Genomic DNA, 23,260 nt, shown 5'->3' with positions numbered 1-23,260 from the left:
TTTGTTAGTTACTGATCCAGAACCAATAGGAATTGAAACTTCCAGGCCTGAGATTGCAAAATGGGCCCATTATCTTTCAAAGAAATAGAAGTCAGTTTTGTAGATTAATATACGGGAACACCAAGAGAACGAACATTAATCGGTATCAAAGTCTCAAATTCTTAGACTGCAAACAGACAGTTCTTAAAGGCTGTGCAGTGCTGCTTCGTAAGAACATAATGAAATTTAGAATCAGTTCTGTTCAATTGCTGTATTCAAATATTCATAATGTTGGAATAGAAAATTTAAAGCTACTTAAGATATCCAGAACATTGAACATTTATTTATACAGCTATTAGTTACACTTCCCACAAACATATCTGAATCCTGATGCAGTGTCAGGGCATAACTAGATTTCTAGTTTGGCACAAGAACATTGAACAATAGTCTATCCATTCCTGATGTGTTGAAGGTGTCTTTTCTACTGAGATGGAAATTCAATAACTTGAATTATGCAAGGGAAATAATGCAGCAAAGTGAGGGTTGAGTGTTTAGATCGAATTGTTTAGTTTAAACAAATTTAAATTGCAAGAAATAGATTGTTCACGTTTTGCTTTCTGTTTCGTTGGTGTTCATTGGTGGCTCAATTAGTAGCATTCATGCCTCTAAGTCGGAAGATTCTGAATTCAAGTCCCGATGCAGGACTTTAGCACAAACCTTATGCTCTAGTGCAGAACTGAGGGACTGCTGTAATCTCAGAGGTGCTGCCTTTCAGTTGAAATAGTAAATCAAGACTCCATCTGCCCTTTCAAGTGGCGGTGGAAAAGATCACCTGGCAGTATTTCGAAGAGCAGGGTGGCTATCCCTGGTGTCCTGTCCAATATTTACCCCTCATTCAACATCACAAAAACAGGTTATTTGCTCATTATCATGTTGTGGGAGTTTGCTGTGCAAATAGGCTGCTTTGTTTCCTTTATATTACATTCCTTTCCATTACAACAGTGACTGTTTTTCAAAAAAAGTGAAGCACTTTTGAGTGTCTGGTGTCTATAAAAGGTACTATATAAATGCAAGTCTTTTCTTTTTTCTTAATTTTTTTTCTTGAAATGTGGGCGTAGCTAGTAAGGCCAGCATTTGTTGGTCATTCCTAATTGCCCTTGAACTGATTGTCTTGCTGGGCCATTTCAGAGGGCAGTTAAAAGTCAGTCACGTTACTGTGGGTCTGGAGTCACATGTAGGCCAGAATAGGTAAGGATGGCAGATTTCCTTCCCTGAAGAAACAGTAGAGAAATTTTTATGAGAATTGATGATAGTTTCACCATTACTGAGACTAGCTTTATATTCCAGATTTTATTAATTGAATTTAAGTTCCACCAGGTGCTGTGGTGGGATTTGAATCCATGTCCCCTGGGCATTAGCCTGGGACTCTGGATTATTCGTCCAGTGACATTACCAGTATGCCACCGTCTTCCCTGAGATTAGTATTTATTCTGATTTTTTGTTTTCATATGACTAAGAAACTTTGAAATTTTCAGTTCTAAGAGTTTTGATATTTTATCAAAAACAAATTGAAATGTAGCGACCACCTTTTATTATTAAAAATGTGTAAGAAAGTAATGGGCAAATAATTGGCAAATGAAGCTCAACATTAATGAGTATGTTTTAGTAGGAAGAATAGAGAAGTTTTTTATTTCTTGGAAGGTGGAAGTCTAGGTTGGGTAGAGGAACACTGGGATCTCGGAGTACAAACACATCAATCACTAAATGTCGTTGCACTGGTTAGCAAGGTTTTCAAAAAAGCAAACCAAGCGCTTGGCTTTATGTCTATAGAGGGATAGAATTGAAAAGTAGGGAAGTTATGCTAAATCTGTGTTGAAACTTGGTTAGACTGCACTTGTGGGGAAGAGCATAACTAGAGATTATCAATATAAGATGCTCACCGAGAAATCCAATAGGGAATTCAGAAGAAACTTCTTTACCCAAAGAGTGGTGAGAATGTGGAATGGTTGAGGTAAATAGTATAGATGCATTTGAAGGAGAAGGAAATATAAGTTTACGATAGTAGATTTAGATGAGAAAATACGGGAGGAGGCTCAAATGGACCATAAAAACTGGCATGGACAGGTTGGGCCGAATGGCCTATACTGTATATCCTAAGTAATTGTACCAGAGATTGACCAAATGTATCATTTTGATAAAGTGGAACACTTTGGTTGAAATTCTACGCAACTATTAGTATTCTGTCCCAAAGGTATTTGGAATTTTTATAATTTAGTGTGTCAACACATGCCTCATTTGTACATTACAATCTGTTATGCCTCTAGGTGGCATCTCAAAGCCCTGTTGACCCTGCAAAGTTCTCCTTATTAATATTTAGGGGCTTGTGCCAAAATTGAGAGCGCTGTCCCACAGCCTAGTCAAGCAATAGCTTGATGTAGTCGTACTCACCAAATCGTACCTTACAATGTCCCAAACACCACCATCACTATCCCTGGGTATGTCCTGTTCCACTGGCAAGACAGACCTAGCAGAGGTGGTGGCACGGTGTTATACAGTTGGGAGGGAGTTGCCCTAGGAGTCCTCATCATCAACTCTGGACCCCATGAAGTTTCATGGCATCAGGTTAAACTTGGGCAAGGAAACCTCCTGCTGATTACCATGTATTGCCCCACTTCAGCTGATGAATCAGTACTACTCCATGTTGAACACCTCTTGGAGGAAGCATTGAGGGTGGCAAAGGCGCAGAATGTACTCTGGGTGGGACTTCAGTGCCCATCACCAAGAGTGGCTCACTCGTAGCACTACATACCGAGCTGGCCAAACCCTAAAGGACATAGCTGCTAGACTGGGTCTGTGGCAGGTGGTGAGGGAAAAACATACTTGACCTCATCCTCACCAATCTGCCTGCTGCAGATGCATCCGTCCCATGATAGCATTGGTAGGAATGACCACCGCACAGTTGTTGTAGAGACCAAGTCCTGTCTTAACATTGAGGACACCCTCCATTGTGTTGTGTGGCACTACCACCCTGCTAAATGGAATAGATTTCAAACAGATCTAGCAACTCAAGACTGGGCATCCATGAGGTGCTGCAGGCCATCAGTGGCAGCAGAGTCATACTCAACCACAATCTGTAACCTCATGTTCTGGCATATCCCCCACTCTACCATTACTATCAAGCCAGGGGATCAACCCTGGTTCAATGAAGAATGCAGGAAGGCATGCCAGGAGCAGCACAAGGTATACCTAAAAATGACATGTCAACCTGGTGAAACTACAACTTATCACTGCTTGGCACGCAAGTAATGCTAAGCAGCATGCAAAAGACAGAGCTAAGCGATTCCACAACCAGTGGATCAGACCTAAGCTCTGCAGGCCTGCCACTTCCAGTCATGAATGGTGGTGGACAATTAAACTCAATGATGGGGGAGTGCAGCAAATAAGGCTGAAACATTTGCAACAATCTTCAGCCAAAGGTGCCGATGATCCACCTCTGTCTCCTCAGGAGGCCTCCAGCATCTTCAGCCAATTTGTTTCACTCCATGTGATATCAAGAAATGGCTGAAGGCACTGGATATTGCAAAGACAATGGGCCCTGACAATATTCTGGCAATAGTACTGAAGACTTGTGCTCCAGAACTTGCTGCACCCCTAGGCAAGCTGCTTCAGTACAGCTACAACACTGGCATCTACTCACCAATGTGGAAAATTGCTCAGGTATGTCCTGTACACAAAAAGCAAAACAAATGCAACCCAGCCAATTACTGAATCTCCTAAACCTCCATATTTTCTACATCACTGCAACTTCCCCCTCTGGCCTGTCAAATCCTTGCCATTGTCCATTTACTTTTGAAACCCTCATCCATGCCTTTGTTACCTCCCTGTTTTGACTTCTGACCTTCCATCCTCTAAACTTAAGCTCATCCTAAACTCTTCTGTGCCAAACTAGCTCGCACCTCATCACCCCTGTGCTTGCTGACCTACTTTGGTTTCTGGCCCAGCAACTATCTCAAATTTGAACTCCTTGTCCTCATTTTCAAATCCCTTCTTGTCCTCGCCCCACCTGATCTCTGTAACCTCCTCCAACCCAACAAACTGCCAGGAACTCTGTTCTTCTAATTCTGGGCTCTCTTGCACCCCTGATTTCCTTCTCACTATTGGCGACTGTATATTCAGTTGTTTAGGCTGTGAGCAGTGAAATTCCTTCCCTAAAACACTCCACCTCTCCTATTCCCTCCTTTAGAATGCTCCTTAAAATTTACCTGTTTGACCAAGCTTTTGGTCCCCTGTCCTAATATATCCATATGTCCGGTTTTATCTGATAATGCATCTATGAAGGATCTTGGGCCATTTTATAATGTTAAGTTGCTGCACGGCTAGTCCCTGAGCTAGTCCTAGAACACAGTTGGCTCTCTTAATCCTAACTCAGTTTCTCCAAAAGCCTGGCAATAATCTCATTCCAATTCATAATGACTGCTGCTGTTCTTATTAATGTCCAAATGTAGATTTTAATGTTAAACAAAAGGGTTCTGATGGAAAATATATGATTTGTTGTTTCTTATTAGAAATTATTATTAATCATATAAAAGTGAACTACCAGGAGCTGGTACTATAATGCGTTGGTGCATCCTGTGCAACAGAAAGTTTGGACACAAGTTTGAGCCTGAGATGAGCAGTGAATTTCTAGTCACATCTGCAGCATTGGCAGCAGATGGTAAATAGATATTAGAGGTAAAGTGACGATTTCCTTATTCCTTCACCGCCTTGTGCAGAACTTTGCCTACTGAGAATACGTAAGCACATATTTTGCAACCATGAGTACTATAGCCAAAATTTTTTGGCAATTAAAATTAATGAATGAAATTATGTGAAATTTGCCCATAATTGCGCTTTGAAGCAATGTATGTGGCATCAATGTTGGAACGTTCATTCAAATAGTGAGCCCGAGGGTGCCTCACTGCAGAGAAACAAGATCAGTTGAGTCATCCCCAGTTGTAGTTCCACACCACCTTGCTTTTGCAACAATTTTTATTTCTAACAAGGACCTTTTTGACTTGACAATCTTTCAAGCCATAAGTATGCATTGGATTGAGTTGAAAATTTATGCTTTTTTGTAAGCATCACGATTTGTAGCGCAGCGTAATTCAGAACTTGTTTCTGAGCTTCAGTCCCATTTTTTTTCGCAATTTGCTAATTATCAAATTTTATGACTGATGGTTTGAGATTTCTCCCTTCTCACTTGGGCATTAACATATTTTGGATGAACTGAAAGCTATGGATGATTACTGCCAACAGTTCTTAAAAGCTTTAACACGCTTTGTACCCCTTTTGTTTCAGTGCTGAGAGATGTTGAGGTGGTTGCTGGGAGGAAGAGATGTGCAAGAGCCTGTGGAGGTGTTGTATGAATCTCTTATTTTGTGGTAGATCACTTTGTTGGTAGATGCAAAAACCTAAGTATACGAGTAGAGAATATTTTACTATTTTTTCAAATAATTTCTAGGAATATTTACAGCAGCTCCCCATTCTGGTTTTTCCTTTTGCATTATTAAGTATATTGTGAATGGAATTGGTTAGAACAGGGTTTCCCAAACTGAGTCGTCACCCCTAGTGGAGTTGTCTGACGAGCAATCGGGGTTACAAGCTCTGAGGCAGCAAGTGTCTGTGGAGTGGAGACTCAGATTTGACAGCCCTGGAATTGGACCGGAGGCCCCTTTAAATATGTGATTTTTTTTCTGTGGGCATGGCCTAATCCAATGAGACCTGAGGCCCAATCACTGACATCAATGGAGCCTGCAACATGGTACGTGTCTTAGTTTTTTTTGTGCATTTTTCCCTGCTGTTTGAACCCCCAATCCTCATCATATGTCCCCCCTAGCCCCCCCCGGCCCCATAGCTTTCACTTTGGAGTCGCACCATTTGTGTAGCATTAAAATGGGGTCATGAAAAAGGTTTGGGAAACACTTTTGGGAATCCAGAGAACTCCAAGCATGAAAACCCTGCTCACTGCAAGCTGCAGTGAAGGAGCATGTCCATGGAGAAGTTTAATTTAATGATCTGCACAAAGCTTCAACACCTGTGGCAAAGAAAACCAATTGCTAGCAGTGTAACTGTTTACAGAATATTTCAAGAACTTTAAAAATAAAAAGGAGTTTTATTAGAAAAAGGATTTTCCAAATACTTTCCTGGTTGAGATTTTATTTTCATCAAGGTACCTTTAAATTTACTTTTCCTGCACTTCTGTGGTGAATATAACTTCCTGGAATTCTTCAAAGTGACAGCATAATAATGTCATTATTACATATACCATTACTTGACCTTGTTATCTTTTCCATAATGTTTGCACTTTGAAGTGTCAAAATTCTGTTCAGTTGCTACAATGCCCAGTAGTTATGGAATGCTGTTGCAATCATCCCAAACCACTTTTGATGACAGTTTTGGATCTAATAATTTTGCTTCTCATTTTTAGAAGTCTCTGGTTCTATGCATAGGAGATGAACAACCACAGAACCCCTATACAGAACTACAGGTACTAAAAGGCCACAGTGATATCGTTCGCTTCATGGCATGGATTGATGATTTCAGGTTAGCTTTTAAGAAAAGGTTTATCTGAAGTTTGAAAATTTCGTAACAATTTTAATATTATGGAATCTTTCCAATTGTCTTTGAGGAAGTCCAGCATTTCTAATAGAAACATGGATAAATTGTGCATGTAGTAGAGGAAGGAGGGTGGGAAAACATTGCATTTGCAACTGTTGTGATCCTTTGTTGAATGAAAACAAGATATCTAGAAATGGTCTTTTCTCATTTTAAAATCCAGCATCTGTATAATATTATCCGAACATAGTTATGGAGGAGAGAAAATGTATTGGTTTTAAGTGACAAAAGTTGTGAAGGTGTGACTCGGATGGTACAGATTACGAATATTACCTTGTTAATAAGTCTAGAAAGTGACACATTTAGTATTAAGATTCACCCTGTCAGCCAGTCACCTTGTTTGAAGAATGCCAGCACTGGAGCAATGGTATATTTCCCATTTGCAACCACAGGAGGCACTGTAATCAGTTATAGTGTGGACAGAATATAATACTATAGTTTTTATTCTGGTCTAACTCAGTCTGGTGGTCTGGTTTGATAAATCATTCCCTATTGTTACAAGTGTGAAGCTTTTAGCCCTTGCACTGGAAAATTGTTGTTTGTGATGCCAAACTGGCACCAGATTTATACTGTAGATTTCTGAATTAGAACTGCTCTGGGCATGAGGATCAGCCTACAATGCAAATACATATTTTTTCTCTAGGCGCACTGATGAGGGTGGTGTGGTACTGGGATGGGAAGAGGAAAATAGGCTACTTTGGAAAGGTGAACTAGATGGACCAAATAGCCTTTCTCATCTTTATGGATTGTAGTATTTTTTGTAATATTGTGCCACTTACCCTTAAGTTGGTCATTGTTATCATAATAAACATGTAGAAAGAATATCAGTTAAGTTCTGCAACAAGTATTTATAGTGCCAAATCAACTCATAACTACCATTTCCTATTAAGAGTCTTTTGGTGAAGGCTAAATTGTAAGATAGATGGTAAAAATGAGTATGTAGTGCAGCTATTCAAATTTAAGTCATGTCAACTGGTTTGGTTATGTAGTTGAATAATCAACATTACATTTGGCATGGTTGCATTTCTTATTGAGGAAAATCGGGGTACGATTTGCTTTTTATTTTTAAAGTTCTTGAAATATTCTGTAAACAGTTATACTGCTAGCAATTGGTTTTCTTTGCCACAGGTATTGAAGCTTTGTGTAGATCATTAAATTAAACTTCTCCATGGACATGCTCCTTCACTGCAGCTTGCAGTGAGCAGGGTTTTCATGCTTGGAGTTCTCTGTGATCCCCTCATTTATAGAATACTTTGCAGATGGCTTCTGTTGTCCTTTTAGGCCTTAGCTACAATCAGCAGGTGGAGTATGTTCTCATTGCTTCAGGGGATGGTAAATTGATCTGGTCTCAGCCTTCATGACAGCTGCTATTTTCTTCTTCCTGTATCTGCTTTTGGACATGAAGTCAGGAACAATGAAGGTGAAAGGCCATTGAGCAAAACGGAGCTTGAGCAGAAGTCTGCTGACAGTCAAGCTTTGGTAATATGTTTCTAAGTCACCAGTCTTTGCAAATCCATTAACACAGGTTCAAAATGTAATTCTGAACATTTACCTGCACTAGTACAGATGGTTATTTGCACTTGTATATGCCAGGAACATTTAGGATCATGGGAATGGACAGAGCCATTGAAAAATTTGTTGAGCCTGAACAGATTTGGATATTGCCAATTCAAAACACTCTATTTTGTTTTAATTACAATTAGGTTTCTTAGAAAATGCTAATCATTTGCTATTGATCAATTTACATTAAGAAATAATGTTGAGGCTACTTAAAATTGTTTGGCTAATATTTCACAGTATAATCAAAAATATTATTTGTTAAAATCTAAAGATAATTTTAACTCTAACTGGGAGAAACTGGGTGAGTGGTGTTAATTATATTAATTGGATGGTTAATTGTATACAGGTGGTGGACATTAACTGTGGATTCACTTGTCTTCAAGTAGCAGACTGAAACTGTGGGTTGGGATTTGGAGGTGCATGTTTGCAAGGCGTGTTTATGTAAATAAAAACTTGTGTGTGTAGAGATTAAATTGTAATACTATCCTTCACTGTCTGGCTGTCTGATTGGTGGGCAGTTAACATATCCCAGATGACTCACTGCTAGTTTTCCATCTGCTTCACGTCAGTAGTAGATGCATTGGTGGTCATCTTTCAAAATTCTATACACTCTAGGATAGCTTCTGCAGATTGGAAGGTAGCAAATGTAACCCCATTAAGAAAGGAGGAAGAGAGAAAACTGGGAATTACAGACCTGTTAGCCTGACATCAGTAGTAGAGAAAATGCTGGAATCTCTAATAAAGGATGTGATCAAAGGACACTTAGAAAATAATGGTAGGATTGGGCAAAGTTAGCATGGATTTATGAAAGGAAAATCATGTTTTCCAAACTGGTTGCAGTTTTTTGGGGATCTAACTTGCAGATTAGATAAGGGGAACCAGTGGATGTTGTATATTTAGATTTTAAGAAAGCTTTTGACAAGGTCCCACATAGGTTAGTAAACAAAATGATTACATTGAATTGGAGGAAATATACTGGTATGGATTGAGAACTGGTTAATGGGCGGAAAACGAGAGTAGGAATAAATGGGTCGTTATCAGGTTGGCAGGCTTTGACTAGCAGGGTACTGCAAGGATCAGTGCTTGAGCCCCGACTAGTCTCAATCTATATCAATGATTTCAATGTGGGGATTAAATGTAATATTTCCAAGTTTGCAGGTGACACAAAACTAGGTGGGAATGTGAGTTTTGAGGAGGATTTAGAGATGCTTCAAGGGAATTTCAAGGCTAATCAAGTGGGCAAAAATTTGGCAGATGGAATACAATGTGGAGAAATGAGAGATTGTCCATTTTGGTAGGAAAAACAGAAATAGAATATTTCTTAAATGGTGAAAGGCTGGGAAGTGTTGAACTTCAAAGGGACTTGATTGCCATTGTTCATGAGTCACTGAAGGGTAACATGCAAGTACAGCAAGCAATTAAGAAGGCAAATTGTATGTTGGCCTTTATTACAAGAGGACATGATTCTCTGCCCCAGAGGACTGTGGAGGCAGAGTCGTTGAGTATGTTCGGGATTGCAATTGATAGATTCCTACATGTTAAGAAATCAAGAGATACAGGATAGTACAGGAAAATAGTGAAGTAGAAGATCAGCCATGACCCCATTGAATGGCGGAGGGGGCTCGAAGGGCTGAATAGTCTGCAACTGCACCTGTTTATGTTTTTATGTTCTTACCCTGATTTTAATGCCAGTAGGGCCCTTCTTAAATATGCAAGTCAGGATCCAATAAAGACATTGTGTCCCAATTGCAATTTTAACTCTGGACTGAGGAGGGATGTGCTTGGTGTTCACTTCATGCTCACCTGAAACCCACACCCAGTTAAAATTCCTTATCCAGTATGCCACCTAGTGTGAATGACTTTTTCTGAAGGTTTCTTTCACACACAAAAGAACATTTTAGAAAAATGTTTGAGGTAATGACCTGATTAACAGCTTTGATAATTTTTGTAGTCTTTATGAATTTCTGAATTTAATTTTGGAGAGAATAAGTTGTATTCTAACCTTATTTTGCAGGTTTGCCTCAGCTGGGGATGATGGTGTCGTGTTTGTGTGGAATGTTCAGGTTAGTATTAATCGGACTAATTTTGTTAAACTGTCGTAAGGCATCTATTTAATTTTGGAATGGAAATTTGACTCGACCAATGAGTTACTCAACTATAGAGACCACGGAGGCCCTAGGTTTGATCCAATCTGTGGTAAGTTAGCTGATCACAGCCAAAGTTTTGATTAAGGGTGTTGCAGTCAACCTCCGTGTCCCTGGAAAAGGAGGGAAATTAACCTTGTTTTTGATTGCTGTGTATGAACATTGACTGATGAGAATAGATTTAGTTGAACCTGTGGGCTGATGGTCTATTATCGCACATTGACAAGGTTCATTCATAAATAAATGACCATTTGATCAAGATATTAATGGGTGACTAGGACCGAGAGAGACTGCTCTAGTAAAGTGCCAACATTGTAAGGTTTAAAAATGGAAGGGATAGTGGAGTTTTATCTCTCTAAGTTTAAACCTTATTCACAAGACTTGGTAATTTTATGTACAAGCCTTGTTTGTTCGATGAAATTTAAATTTTGTGAACTCTAGCTTAATTGCAAATTTTTTAAGAGTTCCCCGTGACAAACATTGGGAAATGCAACTGACAGTACAGCAGACATCCAGAAGATGGTGCATTTTCCCATTACTTGTCATATTGCTAAGCTGTGTGGCCAGATTTGCTTCATCTCAAGATAAACATTTACAGAATGAGCTTTTTCTAGCATACAGTTTTATTTTGTTGTTAATTGACTCCTCTGTAATTATATTTAAGATCATTATATTTTCTTTACTTTTGCTTAATTAAAGTTGCTACACAGTGCTACAATCTGCACTTATGAAGGTTGCTGTAATTTGAGATTTATGTTAAAGGCCTTGAGATCCATCGACCTTAAACAAGAAACATTATTCTCTTCTCAGTGATTGCTATTCAATTTTATTATATTTTATTGCATAATAGATAAGAGGCAACGTGATTTCATTGTTACAAAAATGCTGCATTTTAAAAAAAATAGTTTTCCTGAAAATATTATACACGTAAAACTCCTTGTGTTTTGTGACTTTTAAAAAGAAAAATATTCATCACTAGTCTAAGGACATAGAATATAGTCAGCAAGAATGAGTACTTATGATCCATTTGTAATGAAGAGTACCAGCAGTTATTAAAATAAATTAAGTACTTCATCCAGACTGCTTACACCTAAAAATCATAGAAGGGGATTGGAAATAGTGTTTTTTTTTGTATGTTAAATTAGAAAGACATTCTGGATAATTGAAAAATGGTCATCATAATTTCACTATTGTATTTTAAAAGTTGAAACATACAAAAACTAATAGATTAGTACTTCAAATGCCTGTTGTAGAGAAAATCCTTGAAACCAACCTGTCAGAACTAGTTCATGAAATATATCATGTTCAAAGCCACTCAGCAGAGCTTTGGAAAAAGAGAGCGATGTTTATATATCCTGGACAATTTCTCACAATTACAGACACAATAGACAAGACAATTCAGATTCTATATTAGAGAGTCTTGAATTTATAGAGCATTTTATTGCATCTTTCAGAAATCTGTGTATAAGAAACATTGTATTACTTCAATGCAAAGTAACTTGTGTAGACAAGATATTGTATATTTGGTTTTCTAAAGTGCTTTTGACAAGTTTCAGCATTGGCAATTAATAGCTAAAGGAAGGAGAGAGGGATCAGAATTCTTTTCTTAGCTGGATAGAAAGTTGGCTCATAAATGAGCAATAGCCATAAATTCATATTTTTAGACAGGAAAACAGTTAGGTCTGGGGTACAGGAAGGGTTAATCTTGGATTCCTTGTTGTTTTCTTGTAAAACATTTTGGCAGATGATATAGGCAAGTGTTTAAGTTTGCAGACAATGAAAAGGAGGTAGTAATGAAGAACAATACAACCAAATACAGAAGGATTTAGATTTTTAGGTAGTTGAGCCAATGCATGTCAGATGCAATTCAATGTGAATAAATATAGGTACAAGAAAGAAAAATAGATAGTTAAATGGAACAATGGTGCTGGTCAGGAAAAGGACCTAGAAAATGAAGTGAATCGGGTTATAGAACAATGGGCACATTGCTTAGCTATGTTTTTTTTTAAAAGTTACTACATTGCATTAGGGATAGAATGGAGTAGTACAATTACTCACAATATCGATCAGACCAATGTCTGTGGTAGGGAAGCTTTTTTGAAACAATCCAGGAGAAAGTTTACAGCTACTTGGGCAAGTATGCGTTAATAAAGAAGAAGCAGCATGGTTTTATTGAGAGTAAATTGTGTTTGCCTTGATTTTGATATTCTTGATGAAGGAGCAGAGTGTGTGGATGAAGGCAGTGCACTTGATGTGTGTATGGATTTTCAAAAGGTGTTATTCCAAAATTGAAGGATTAAGAGGGGAAGTAGCAGCATATCAATAAAATTTGCTAAAGGCTAAGAAACAGTGTGGTGGTGAATTATTTTTCAGACTGAAGGGAGGTAGACAGTGGTGTTTCCCAGTGTTCGGCACTGGAATTGCTGCTGTGTTCGACGTACATTGATGGCTTGGACTTAGTGATCTGGACCCAATTTCAAAATTTGCAGATGACAGGAAATTTGGATGCGTAGTAAGGTGTGGGCACATGACATGAAATTCATTGCAGGAAAGTATGAGGTGGTACATTTTGATAGGAAAAAAATGGAAAGACCATGCAAGATAAATGGTACAATTTTAAAGGGAATGCAAAAGCAAGAGAGACCTGGTGGTGTTTGTGCACATATCTTCGAAGGTTGCAGGACAGGTCAATAATGCAATTAAGAAAATATTTTTTGCTTTATTCTTTCATGGGATGTGGCTGCCGCCAGCAAGGCCAGCATTTGTTACCCATCCCTAATTATCCTTGAACTGAGTAACTTGCAAAGCCATTTCAGAAAACTGTTAAGAATCAACCATGTTGCTTTGGGTCTGGAGTCACATGTAGGCCAGAATGGGCAAGAATGGGTTGGAGTGAGCTGCTACTTTACAACTCTTTAGAGATTTTTACCATTCCATTCATGAAATTTTAAAGCTATTTATATTAGATATTGATGAACTTGTGCAAATGACATGATATTTTTTTTAAAAAAGCTACATCTTGTGTCTGCAGACTGGAGAGAGACTTCATGAGCTTCGAGGGCATTCTAGACCAATTACAGCAATTGCTGTCTTTCCATCAGTGCATCGTTTACAGCCAGAAAGTTGTCATCTCCTTACTGCCTCTTCTGACAAGACAGTCATTGTATCCTAATATATGGTCTGGAGATTGCATGTTTATCCTGCTTAAGTACATTGCTGCTTGTTCATTTAGTTTGGCTGAAGAGTTTTCTGTTCCATACATCTGTACTTTGATCCATTTTCAAATTTCCAACAACGCATTTAATTTTCGGTTTTATTAACACCTGATTTGCAGTCTTATTGTTCGGGTTCACTTTGGTTTCTGTGATGCTAATATTTCAACTACCAAGCTCAAAGGGAACATACCGTTTGATTTGGTAGACTTTGAGCCTGTTATCTGCTTTAGTTGGGAAAATGATACAATAAGTTAAAAAATTATGAAGATTGTGAATGACTGCAGGAGATCAGAGGCTAACAGGATAGATGGCAGATTCAGTTCGATGTGGAGAAATGTGAGGAAATGCATTTCAAAATTCAGAATTGGGAAAGGAAATGCATATTAATTGTTAAGATTTCAAATGAAGCCTAGGATGTTCAGACACAGTGGCAAAACAAATAAATAGAAAAGGCCATAAAAAAACAAAGAGAATATTTAGTTTTATACCTAGATGCATTGAACATTAAAATGTAATGCCGATGTTGAAATTGTACAAGATTTTGAACTGCTTTTGGGAGCACTATGTACTATTTTTGGAATCCCATTGTGGGAAGAATATATATGCAATGGAAAAAGGTATCTTAGTTTCCCTGGTATGTTACCAGGAATGAGGGGAGTGTTAGACTTGCAATGGATTTGGACCTGACACCAATAGGTTGCAGTAAATCTTTTTATTGGCAAACAGCAGAGATCAACAAATTAGTTTTTAGGCAGTAATTTACAGTTCCAAACATATATATCGCCGATTGGAAATGGGACAGAGTAGCATGTGTTATCTTGCTCTTCAGCTAGGTGTGCGTAGGCTTTGGCTGGCATTATGCCCATTCACACAAGCCAGATGTTGTCATCATGTTTTCTAATTCTGTGACAATTAAAATCTCTCTCTTTTAAGTCCCAAAATGCTGGTCATCTGAATCAATAAATCCAATCATTTATGTCCAAACCAAACTCAAACTCTGGTTTCCTGCTTAGCAAGTTTACACATCTTGCGTTTAATTGTACGGGACCACTTCCTGCTCTTAATGAACATCTTGCAGAGGCATTCTCTTTGACCTGAACCAGAGCGTCAAAATAATTTTCTTTTTGAGGTCACATTTTTTGAGATTTTCTTGAGAGCTACTTTTTGATTTTTTGGAGGCTACTGGCTTTCAGGAGTCTCTTGAAGATGAAGCAGATCAAAAGATTTGAATTAGAAACTAAACTGTTCTCGAAGTAGGAATTTGCAAATTCGCTCTACTCCTCCATTAAAGGATATTAAAGAAAAGAGAGACTTGGTGCTGTGCAGGTGGCCAAGAACAAAAATGCAGCAACTTTCCTTCATTGACCACAACCTGCAACACCCCCCCTCCCCTCAACAATTCTATGGTCCTCCTCCAGTGGCAGATATTAAAGCAAACTCTAGACCTGGGATAAAAGCAAAATGCTGGAAATCTGAAGCAAAAACAGAAAATGCTGGAATAACTCAGGCCTAGCAGCATCTGTGGAGAGAGAAACAGAGTTAATGTTTCGAGTCCATATGACCCTTCTTCAGAGCTGAAATGTTGGGTTCTTCTGGATCAACTGGACTCCCAACTTCTACACGTCAAAACCTCTTTTTTAAAAAAAAAGATAACATTCACGTAACCATAGGCAAAAAAAGGCTTGTAAACTGACTGACACTTACATAGCAGAAACATTTAAAGAAAAATCTTAAGGGAACATAAAAAAGGGTTTCACCCCACAATATATTTTTATCCCTCTATCCCCAAATCTCGTCACTTTAAACTTTACTCAAAATAATTTATTGAACAAACATAAAAGAGGAAGAAAGCCATTTGAAAGGATTTAACTTTTTTTCTTTGTTTGGTTTTTGTTCCAGGATCTGGATCTGCATCTTCATCAAAAACTGATCAAATAGTTGTTTGGTAGTACAGAATTTGAATATTGCTGAAAAAAGAGATTTGCTGCTGAAGCTTTTTGCCTTGCATGCATCAGGACAGAAACAATAATGCCAAATCTCAAAAGGGAACAAGAATTTATGCTGCATGAGCAAAGGGTGCTGATTGGTTGGCAACTGCAGCCTGATTGTTAGCAGTGTTGCCATGGAGAATGCACCTGGAACAGTTAACTGCTGAGCATTTGTTTAAATTCAAACCAGGCAAGTTAACTGATTGCTCAAGGCATTGCCATGAGGAATGAACCAGGGAATGGCTGTCCCCAAGCTTTTGTTTAGTTGAAAGAGGTGCAATGCATGGATGTGCTCGTTTTCTTTTTTGCAAAGAAAAGGGCCCCTAGGACAAATATATTTTATTTTATATTCACTCATGGGATGTGGGCATTGCTGGAGAGGCCAGCATTTATTGCCCATCCCTAATTGCCCTTGAGAAGGTGTGGTGAGCTGCCTTGAACTGCTGCAGTCCATGTGGTGTAAGTACACCTACAATGCTGTTAGGGAGGGAGTTCCAGGATTTTGACCCAGCGACAGTGAAGGAATGGCGATATATTTCCAAGTCAGGATGGTGTGTGGCCTGGCGGGGCACTTCCAGGCAGCAGTGTTCCCATGTGTCTGCTGCCCTTGTCCTTCTAGATATGGTAGTGGTTGTGGGTTTAGAAGGTGCTGTCTATGGCTCCTTGGTGAATTCCTGCATTTGGACATGGACTGCTTCAGCATCTGAGGAGTTGTGAATGGTGCTGAACATCGTGCGATCATCAGCGAACATCCCCACTTCTGATCTTATGATAGAAAGAAAGCTGTTGATGAAATAGCTAAAGATGGTTGGGCCTAGGACACTACCCTAAGGAACTCCTACAGTGATGCCCTGGAGCTGAGTTGATTGACCTTCAACGCTCACAACCATCTTCCTTTGTGCTAGGTACGACTCCAACCAACAGGGAGTTTTCCCCTGATTCCCATTGACTCCAGTTTTGCTAGGGTTCCTTGATGCCACGCTCAGTCAAATGCTGCCTTGATGTCAAGGGCATCACTCTCACCTCACCTCCTGGAGTTCAGCTCTTTTGTCCATGTGTATGTGAGTTATCCTGTAAGCCCAACTGATAATCTTAAATTGGTTGTTAGTGTAATTCTTAGCACAGTTGACATTGTTTAGCAAGTGTTGTCCAATTGTGGGATCGCACCTAATGTTGGACACTTCTGAGTTTTGCAAGCATAGGCTGGTTGAGTATGGTCAGTACTTCGTCTGTTGCAAACAGTTGTTGGGACGTAGGGCCTACATCCCTGGCATCACATCAGCGCTGAAATTTGTGTACCGTATTACTCATTTCTGTGATAGACAGAATGTCTTTTTTGCCTGATAGCAGCATCCTGTTAGTGGAGAATACTACTTGTGCTGCTACTGCATAGCAGCGGCGAGAGTGCAAGAAGAAAAGCTTCACCAGCATGTGTCTTTTTATCAGCAATATTAAAAAGCTAATCATTTCTTCCTTGGACCATACCCTATCAGTGTACCAAATTTTGTTGAAATCTGTCTATTAGTTTTTGAGGTATATTATTTACAGACACACAGACTGACAAACAGGGGCCAAAATGTTACCCCTGCCCACCTTTAGTGACAGATGTAATAAAATAACCAAAGGTGTGCAGGTGAGCAATTTTGCCTGTTGCCCACATCCTCCCTCCTTCACTCTCCCCCAAGAGGCCTTCTCCCCCTACTCTGCCCTCTCTGTCCTCATTTTCTCTCTATCTTCCTATCCCTCTCATTCCCCCTCTCTGAGACAGCTGGAGCCAATTAACAGGCACTGGATTGCTGCCATCTTGGCCTTTTTTTCTCCAGATCTGTTGATGGTGGTGCCAAAATCTCAATTCACTTAATTTCTTTTATATTGAAATAGGTGAGCTGCTTCCCCAAACATCCGGCTGCATTTTACCGAGTGGGGGCGTGGTAGTGGTGAAGGACTGCTCGGCGCCTCTGAAGGAAAGTTGGTTCCGAATGGACTGATTTTTTTTAAAAGCCTGCCCCATAGCGATAACACGCTGTGGGGTGGGCTAAACAGGCTGAGGGTCAAAAAACCTCTGCCCCTCAATCAGAGGAAGCCCACCCTCGAGCTGCTGGACAATCAGATTGGCTGGCAGCACAATAACTCAATAGTGGGGACTGCTGGGATTTCAAGGATGCACAGGAAGAAGTGATGGTGACCAGAGACAGGTAGGTCCAGGGGCTTTTAGGATGGGGAGGTACTGCAGAGTCTAGGATGGGGTGACCCTGGTTTTGTAGGGCAGTGGCGAGGAACAAAGGGGGGGAATGGAGGGCAACATCTTGGGGAGAGGGTGCTCCCCGCCCCCCCATATGTACAGGACATTTCCTGATTGATGTGTCCCCTTCTTCTCCATCTTTTCAAAGAAGCCCTTTCAAAAAATGGCCTTTGCATTCTGGCCTTCCTGTCCCTGCGCAGTGTTTTATGGCATTGGTGGTGGATTGAGGCCCTTAATTGCCAATTATTTGGGCAGTTGAGGGCCTCAATAGGCTTAAAGGTGGGTGGCCTAATGGGCAACTTACACAATCCTCTCAATACCTTGGGGAAGAGGTTGAGACCCAGCTAGAAGGTGCTGGGCTTACATGGCTGCCTGCTGAAAACATGCCCCGCAAGAGGGCTGTAAAATCTAGCCCATAGATTCTGTCTCTGGAGGAGCCACAAGAATGATGGATTGGGGGGGGGTAGACGACCTGTGATTGGAGGAGCTGGAGCAGTCAGCATTGGAAAGGTAGAATTTTATTGGAGGAACAGCTCCTTGCAGATTTTGTCTCTCCCACGTTCGCTGCTCCTCCGATCAAACTCTGCATTGTTTTCCCACACGCAACATGTTGCCTGTGCCAATAATTGTTCAGTCCTGTTTGGACCATGGAGGAGCCATACTGTAAGGTAATATTGTATGGGGGTGACCGTTCCTGAATTTTTCACCCCCATCTTTTTTACGGGCTATTTGTGACGTTTCGAGGGCGAATTCACCCAGCGCCCCCATGTATTTTGAACCCTAATCTGAACAAATAGTCACCCATTGTTACGTTTATTTGCTCAGTTTATTAATCTTTTCTAGACAATAGTAATTGCTGAGGTGATTCTCAAGTTTCAGTTACTTATTGATGAACACTTCCCTGAAACCAGAGAATATCTAAAATATAAACTGCATATTTGAATTACTCACAGTATTAGATAGCCTAGGACAAAGCCCTGTCCTTCCAGCTGTATATCAATAAATGAATCAGTAAAATAGTTATTGGCAAATCAGCTCATGATAATCTTATGGGGTGGGATTGCCAGTTAGGAACACTTGAGAAGATTGGGCTTTTTAATTACATTGGCCTGTTTCTGTGCCGTACATCCTTCCAGCCCAACCACTCCATGCTAGTGTTTATGCTCCAGTTGAGCCTCCTCTGATCTTTTCTCATCTAAATCTACCATCAGAACCATCTATACCCTTCTTCCCTTATATGCTTGTCTAGTTTCCCCTTAAATGCACCTACATTATACTATTCATGTGGTAGCGAGTTCCACATTCTTACCACTCTTTGGGTGAAGAAGTTTATTCGGAATTCCCTATTAGATTTTTTGATGACTATCTTATATTGATGGCCTCTAGTTATGCATTTCCCCACAAGGGAAAATGTCCTCTATCTACTCTATCACAATCTTTTGTAATTTTAAAAACCTTTATTAAGTCACCGCTCAGCCTTTTTTCAAGAGAAGAAACCCAGCCTATCAATCCTTTCCTGGTATGTATACCCATGTAAATCTGGTATTACCCTTGTAAGTCTTCTCTGCACCACCTCCAATGCCTTTATATCCTTTTCATAAGATAATTTTGAACAGCACACAGTACTCTTAAGTGTGGTCTAACCAAGGTTTGATATGGGTTTAGCATAACCTCCCTACTTTTCAATTCTATCCTCTGGAGATAAAAGCTAGTGTTTGGGTTTTTTTAATGGCTTTGCTTAACTTGTGGCATGACTTAGTGATTGATGTATTTGTAATTCAAGATACCTTTTTTCCTCTATCCCACCTAGACCTGCATCTTTTAACTAATAACTGGTCTCCCTATTCTTCCTACCTCACATTTATCTGTTTTGCCACATTCGCCAGTTATTTACCCATGCTTGAAGTTAATTAATGTCCTCTTGTACTTCGCTGTAGTCCTCTTCAGTGTGGACTATCCCCCAAATTTGACGCTATCTGCAAATTGGCTTTTTGAGCCAAGAAATTCTGGTTATAATGAGGCAGTTAGTGATATAGAGATTGCTCCCAATGGATGGGTGAAATTTAGTACGAGGGCACAAATTTAAGATCATCACAAAAAGCTTAAAGAGGAGCTTCGGGGAAAATAGCCTGTACACATAGGTTGGTTAAATGTTGAATTCTGTGCCATAAACTATTCTTGAAACAGAGTTCATAAATTCTGTAGAAGTGAATTATGTAGTTTTGTGAAAATGAATAATAATAAAGAACATGGAAAACAAGCAGCAGAGTGGGATTAGACAAGGAGGGACGTGGAGAAAAACATCAATATATACTAGACCCAAGTGGCTTGTTTCTGTGTGAAAAGTCACCCTGTAAATTAATTGAGCAAGTTTGAGCTGACTGTCTTACTGCTTTTACATCAATAGACAATTAATTGTGCCAAACCAACCATCTCAACTCCTTCAGGGTTTGCGATTGTCAACATACTTAACGTGAAAGAGTATATATAATGTGCTGCTTGTTCAAAGTATTCCCAATTATATGTGGAAAGGATAGTCTTCAGAATGCTCTTGTCTTGTCAAGTCTCCTAGCAACTAGGTCACTATTATGTCCCTTTTAGAGAAGCATCCTGAAGCAGCTCTAATTTGTAAAAATGTTGCAACTTCAGAAAGGCCTGAAAGATGTTCTGGCACTCAGTGACCTTGAGTAAGTGCACGATTACCCAGGTACACTGAACACAGCCTTCGTGATTTTATTTTCTGTTGCTGGGTGGCTCTGTATCAATATGGGTTTGTTCCTAAATTGATAGGTGCATTGCTAAGCACGTTTGGATGTACTGTGTCAGCAATTTCGCTGCAGTAGCCTTCAGGGCAGTGAGACAGTGGATCCCTAGGACCAAAGATTTAATGTTTACTGTTTCGAAAAGAAAGGTAGTTCGGTGTTTCCAAATTAATTTCATATGGTTTTTCCTTTATTGATGCGGCAAGATCTGGGATTTAAACACTGGCACCCAAATCTATTTGTTGACAGAATTTCAGTCCTCTGTTAAGGTAAGAGAAAGGTTTTCAGATTTATATTGATAGGTATAAATCTCCATTATTTAATGCATCTCTGGTTGAGTGGCTTCTGGTGAAACATTATAAACAAAAGTCAGTTTTTCTAAAAACAAGATGCTGCAGTTACTGGAAATCTGAAATTAAAACAAAATTCTGGATATGTTCAGCATCTATAAGGGGTCATTGGTTTGAAATGTTAATCCTATCTTTCTCTTTTCACTGATGCTGCCTGACCCGCGGAGCATTTCCAGAATTTTCTGGATTTCCAGCATTTTTTATTTAATTCATTTGTCACATCTCTTCCAGGGATGCCTACCTTAAAGTTTTCTTCTCTAACATGATTTCAATTTGTCTCTTACCCTGTTCACCTTCATTACTGTCTATTTCCCTCTTGTGTTTCATTGTGCTCAGTGGAACTTGCTTTCACAGCTACATTTCTTTTCTCAGCAAATGTCTCCAAGTTCCATAGAAACATAGAAAGACATATGACACAGAAGGAGGCCAATTGTGGCAGTGCCGGCTGAAAAACCTGTCTAGCCTAAACCCACCTTCCAGCTATTGATCTGTATCCCTGCAGGTTTTGGCACCTCAAGTACATATCCAAGTTTTTTTTTTAATTGTGCCGAGGGTTTCTGCCTCTATCAGGCTTTCAGTCAGTGAGTTCCAGATCTCTCCTGTTTCTGGATGTGAAAGAATTATTCTACATCTTCCATCCATTCCCCCCCTCTCTCTCTCTCAAACCTTCCAGCAATTACTTTAAACCTATCTCTTCTGGTTATTGACATCTCTGCTAAAATCATTAGGTTCTTCCTATGCATTTTATGTAAGCCCCTCAAAATTAATTAACTAATTAAACTGCCCCTCGGCCTCCTCTGTTCCAAAGAAAATAACCTGAGCCTGTACAATTTTACCTTGTAGCTAAAACTCTTCATTCCTGGCAACATCCTTATAAATTTCCTCTGTGCCTTCTCTAATGGATTCACATCCTCTTTTAATATGGTTACTGGGACTGGTATGCAGTACTTTAATTGTGGACTAACTTGTGTTTTATATAGTTTTAGCATAACGTCCCTGCTCTTGTGTTCTGTGCCTTGGCTGACAAAGGAAAGTATCCCATATGTCTTCCTGACCACCTTATCTACTTGTGCAGTGATTTGTGAACAGGCATTTTCAAGGTCCCTCTGTTATTCCACCGTTTGTGTTCTCTGGCCTAGTTTGACCTTCCAAAACCAAATTTCCTCACACTTCTCCAGATTGAGTTCCATTTGCCATTTTTCTACCCATCTGACTAGTCCATTGACATCTTCCTGCAGTCTTACACAGCTTTCTTCCTCGTCAACCACAGAGCCAATTTCCGTATTATCTGTAAACTTCTTAATCACAATTAAGTCTAAATCATTATATAGCATAGACAGCTAGGGACCCAGTACTGAGTCCTGCAGGACTTCACTGGAACAGCCTTCCAGTCACAAAAATCCATAATCTATAACTCTTTGATTCCTGCTACTGAGCCAATTTTGGATCCAACTTGCCACTTAGATCCCGTGAGCTTTTAAATTTTTGACTAGTCTGCCATGTAGACCATGTCAAACACGTGACCCTCATTGGCTCTCCTTGTTACCACCTCAAAAAAAATTCAATCAAGTTAGTAAGCCACAATCTTTCCTTAAAATATCCATGCTGACCTTGTTTAATCTGTGCTTTTTGAAATTACTATTTATACTCTTCCTCAGAATATTTTCCAAGAATTTGCCCACCACAAAGATTCCACTAATTATTAAGTAATTACTCAGATTATCTCTTCCTCCTTTTTTAAACAATAGTACAATGATAGCAGTCCTCTGGCAGCCTGTAGCCAGAGAGGATTGGAAAATAATGCTCTGAGCTGCCATTATTTTTTCCCTTGCTTCCCTTAGCCTGGGATGCATTTCGTGGAAACATAGAAAATTTCCGGATTACTCTTGGTGCCACGCAGTAGTGAGTATAGGAACAGAAGGACAGAGCAGATGAATAGGTGGCTGGAGAGATGGTGCAGGAGGGAGAGCTTTAGGTTTCTGGGAGAGGTGGGACCTTTACAAGTTTACATCTGAACAGGAACGGGACCAACGTCCTCATGGGGAGGTTTGCTAATGCTATTGGGGTGGATTTAAACTAAATTGGCAGGATGGTGGGTTCCTGAAAAGTACTTCAGAGAGGAGAGAAACTGAGATGGAATTAGAAGTTAAAACGCTAGTGAGTGAGTCTAGAAGGCTAGATAAGAATGAAGTGAGTTTAGCAAGGCTAAATGGAATATATTTTAATGCAAGGAGCCTGAGGAATAAGACAGATGAGTTGAGGGCACAGACAGGTGGGAGTATGATATCATAGCTATGCCTGAGTCTTGGGTAAAAGGGCAGGATTGGCAGCTCAACATTCCTGGTTATAGGGTATTCAGACGAGAT

General features: G+C 39.7%; 1 protein-coding gene across 6 annotated transcripts in view; it reads left to right on the top strand.

The window, feature by feature from the left end:
- wdr41 (WD repeat domain 41) overlaps positions 1 to 23,260 on the top strand; it is a 69,511-nt gene that overhangs the window by 12,981 nt on the left and 33,270 nt on the right. For 5 of the 6 annotated variants that reach the window (XM_041186501.1, XM_041186496.1, XM_041186497.1 and 2 more), the window contains 5 exons: positions 5,317 to 5,373; positions 6,446 to 6,561; positions 10,208 to 10,256; positions 13,369 to 13,500; positions 20,751 to 20,813. In XM_041186501.1, coding sequence (XP_041042435.1) covers positions 5,326 to 5,373; positions 6,446 to 6,561; positions 10,208 to 10,256; positions 13,369 to 13,500; positions 20,751 to 20,813 — 408 coding nt within the window. In that variant the 5' untranslated portion in view covers positions 5,317 to 5,325. Of the gene's footprint in view, positions 1 to 4,573; positions 4,711 to 5,316; positions 5,374 to 6,445; positions 6,562 to 10,207; positions 10,257 to 13,368; positions 13,501 to 20,750; positions 20,814 to 23,260 lie in introns of those variants that run through there. The other variant, XM_041186498.1, reaches the window with a different exon arrangement.

Source organism: Carcharodon carcharias, chromosome 4 (genome assembly GCF_017639515.1).
Source record: "Carcharodon carcharias isolate sCarCar2 chromosome 4, sCarCar2.pri, whole genome shotgun sequence".
Taxonomy (NCBI): domain Eukaryota; kingdom Metazoa; phylum Chordata; class Chondrichthyes; order Lamniformes; family Lamnidae; genus Carcharodon; species Carcharodon carcharias.
Note: the sequence above shows the minus strand (reverse complement) of the source record. Positions and strands in the feature narration are given on the sequence as shown.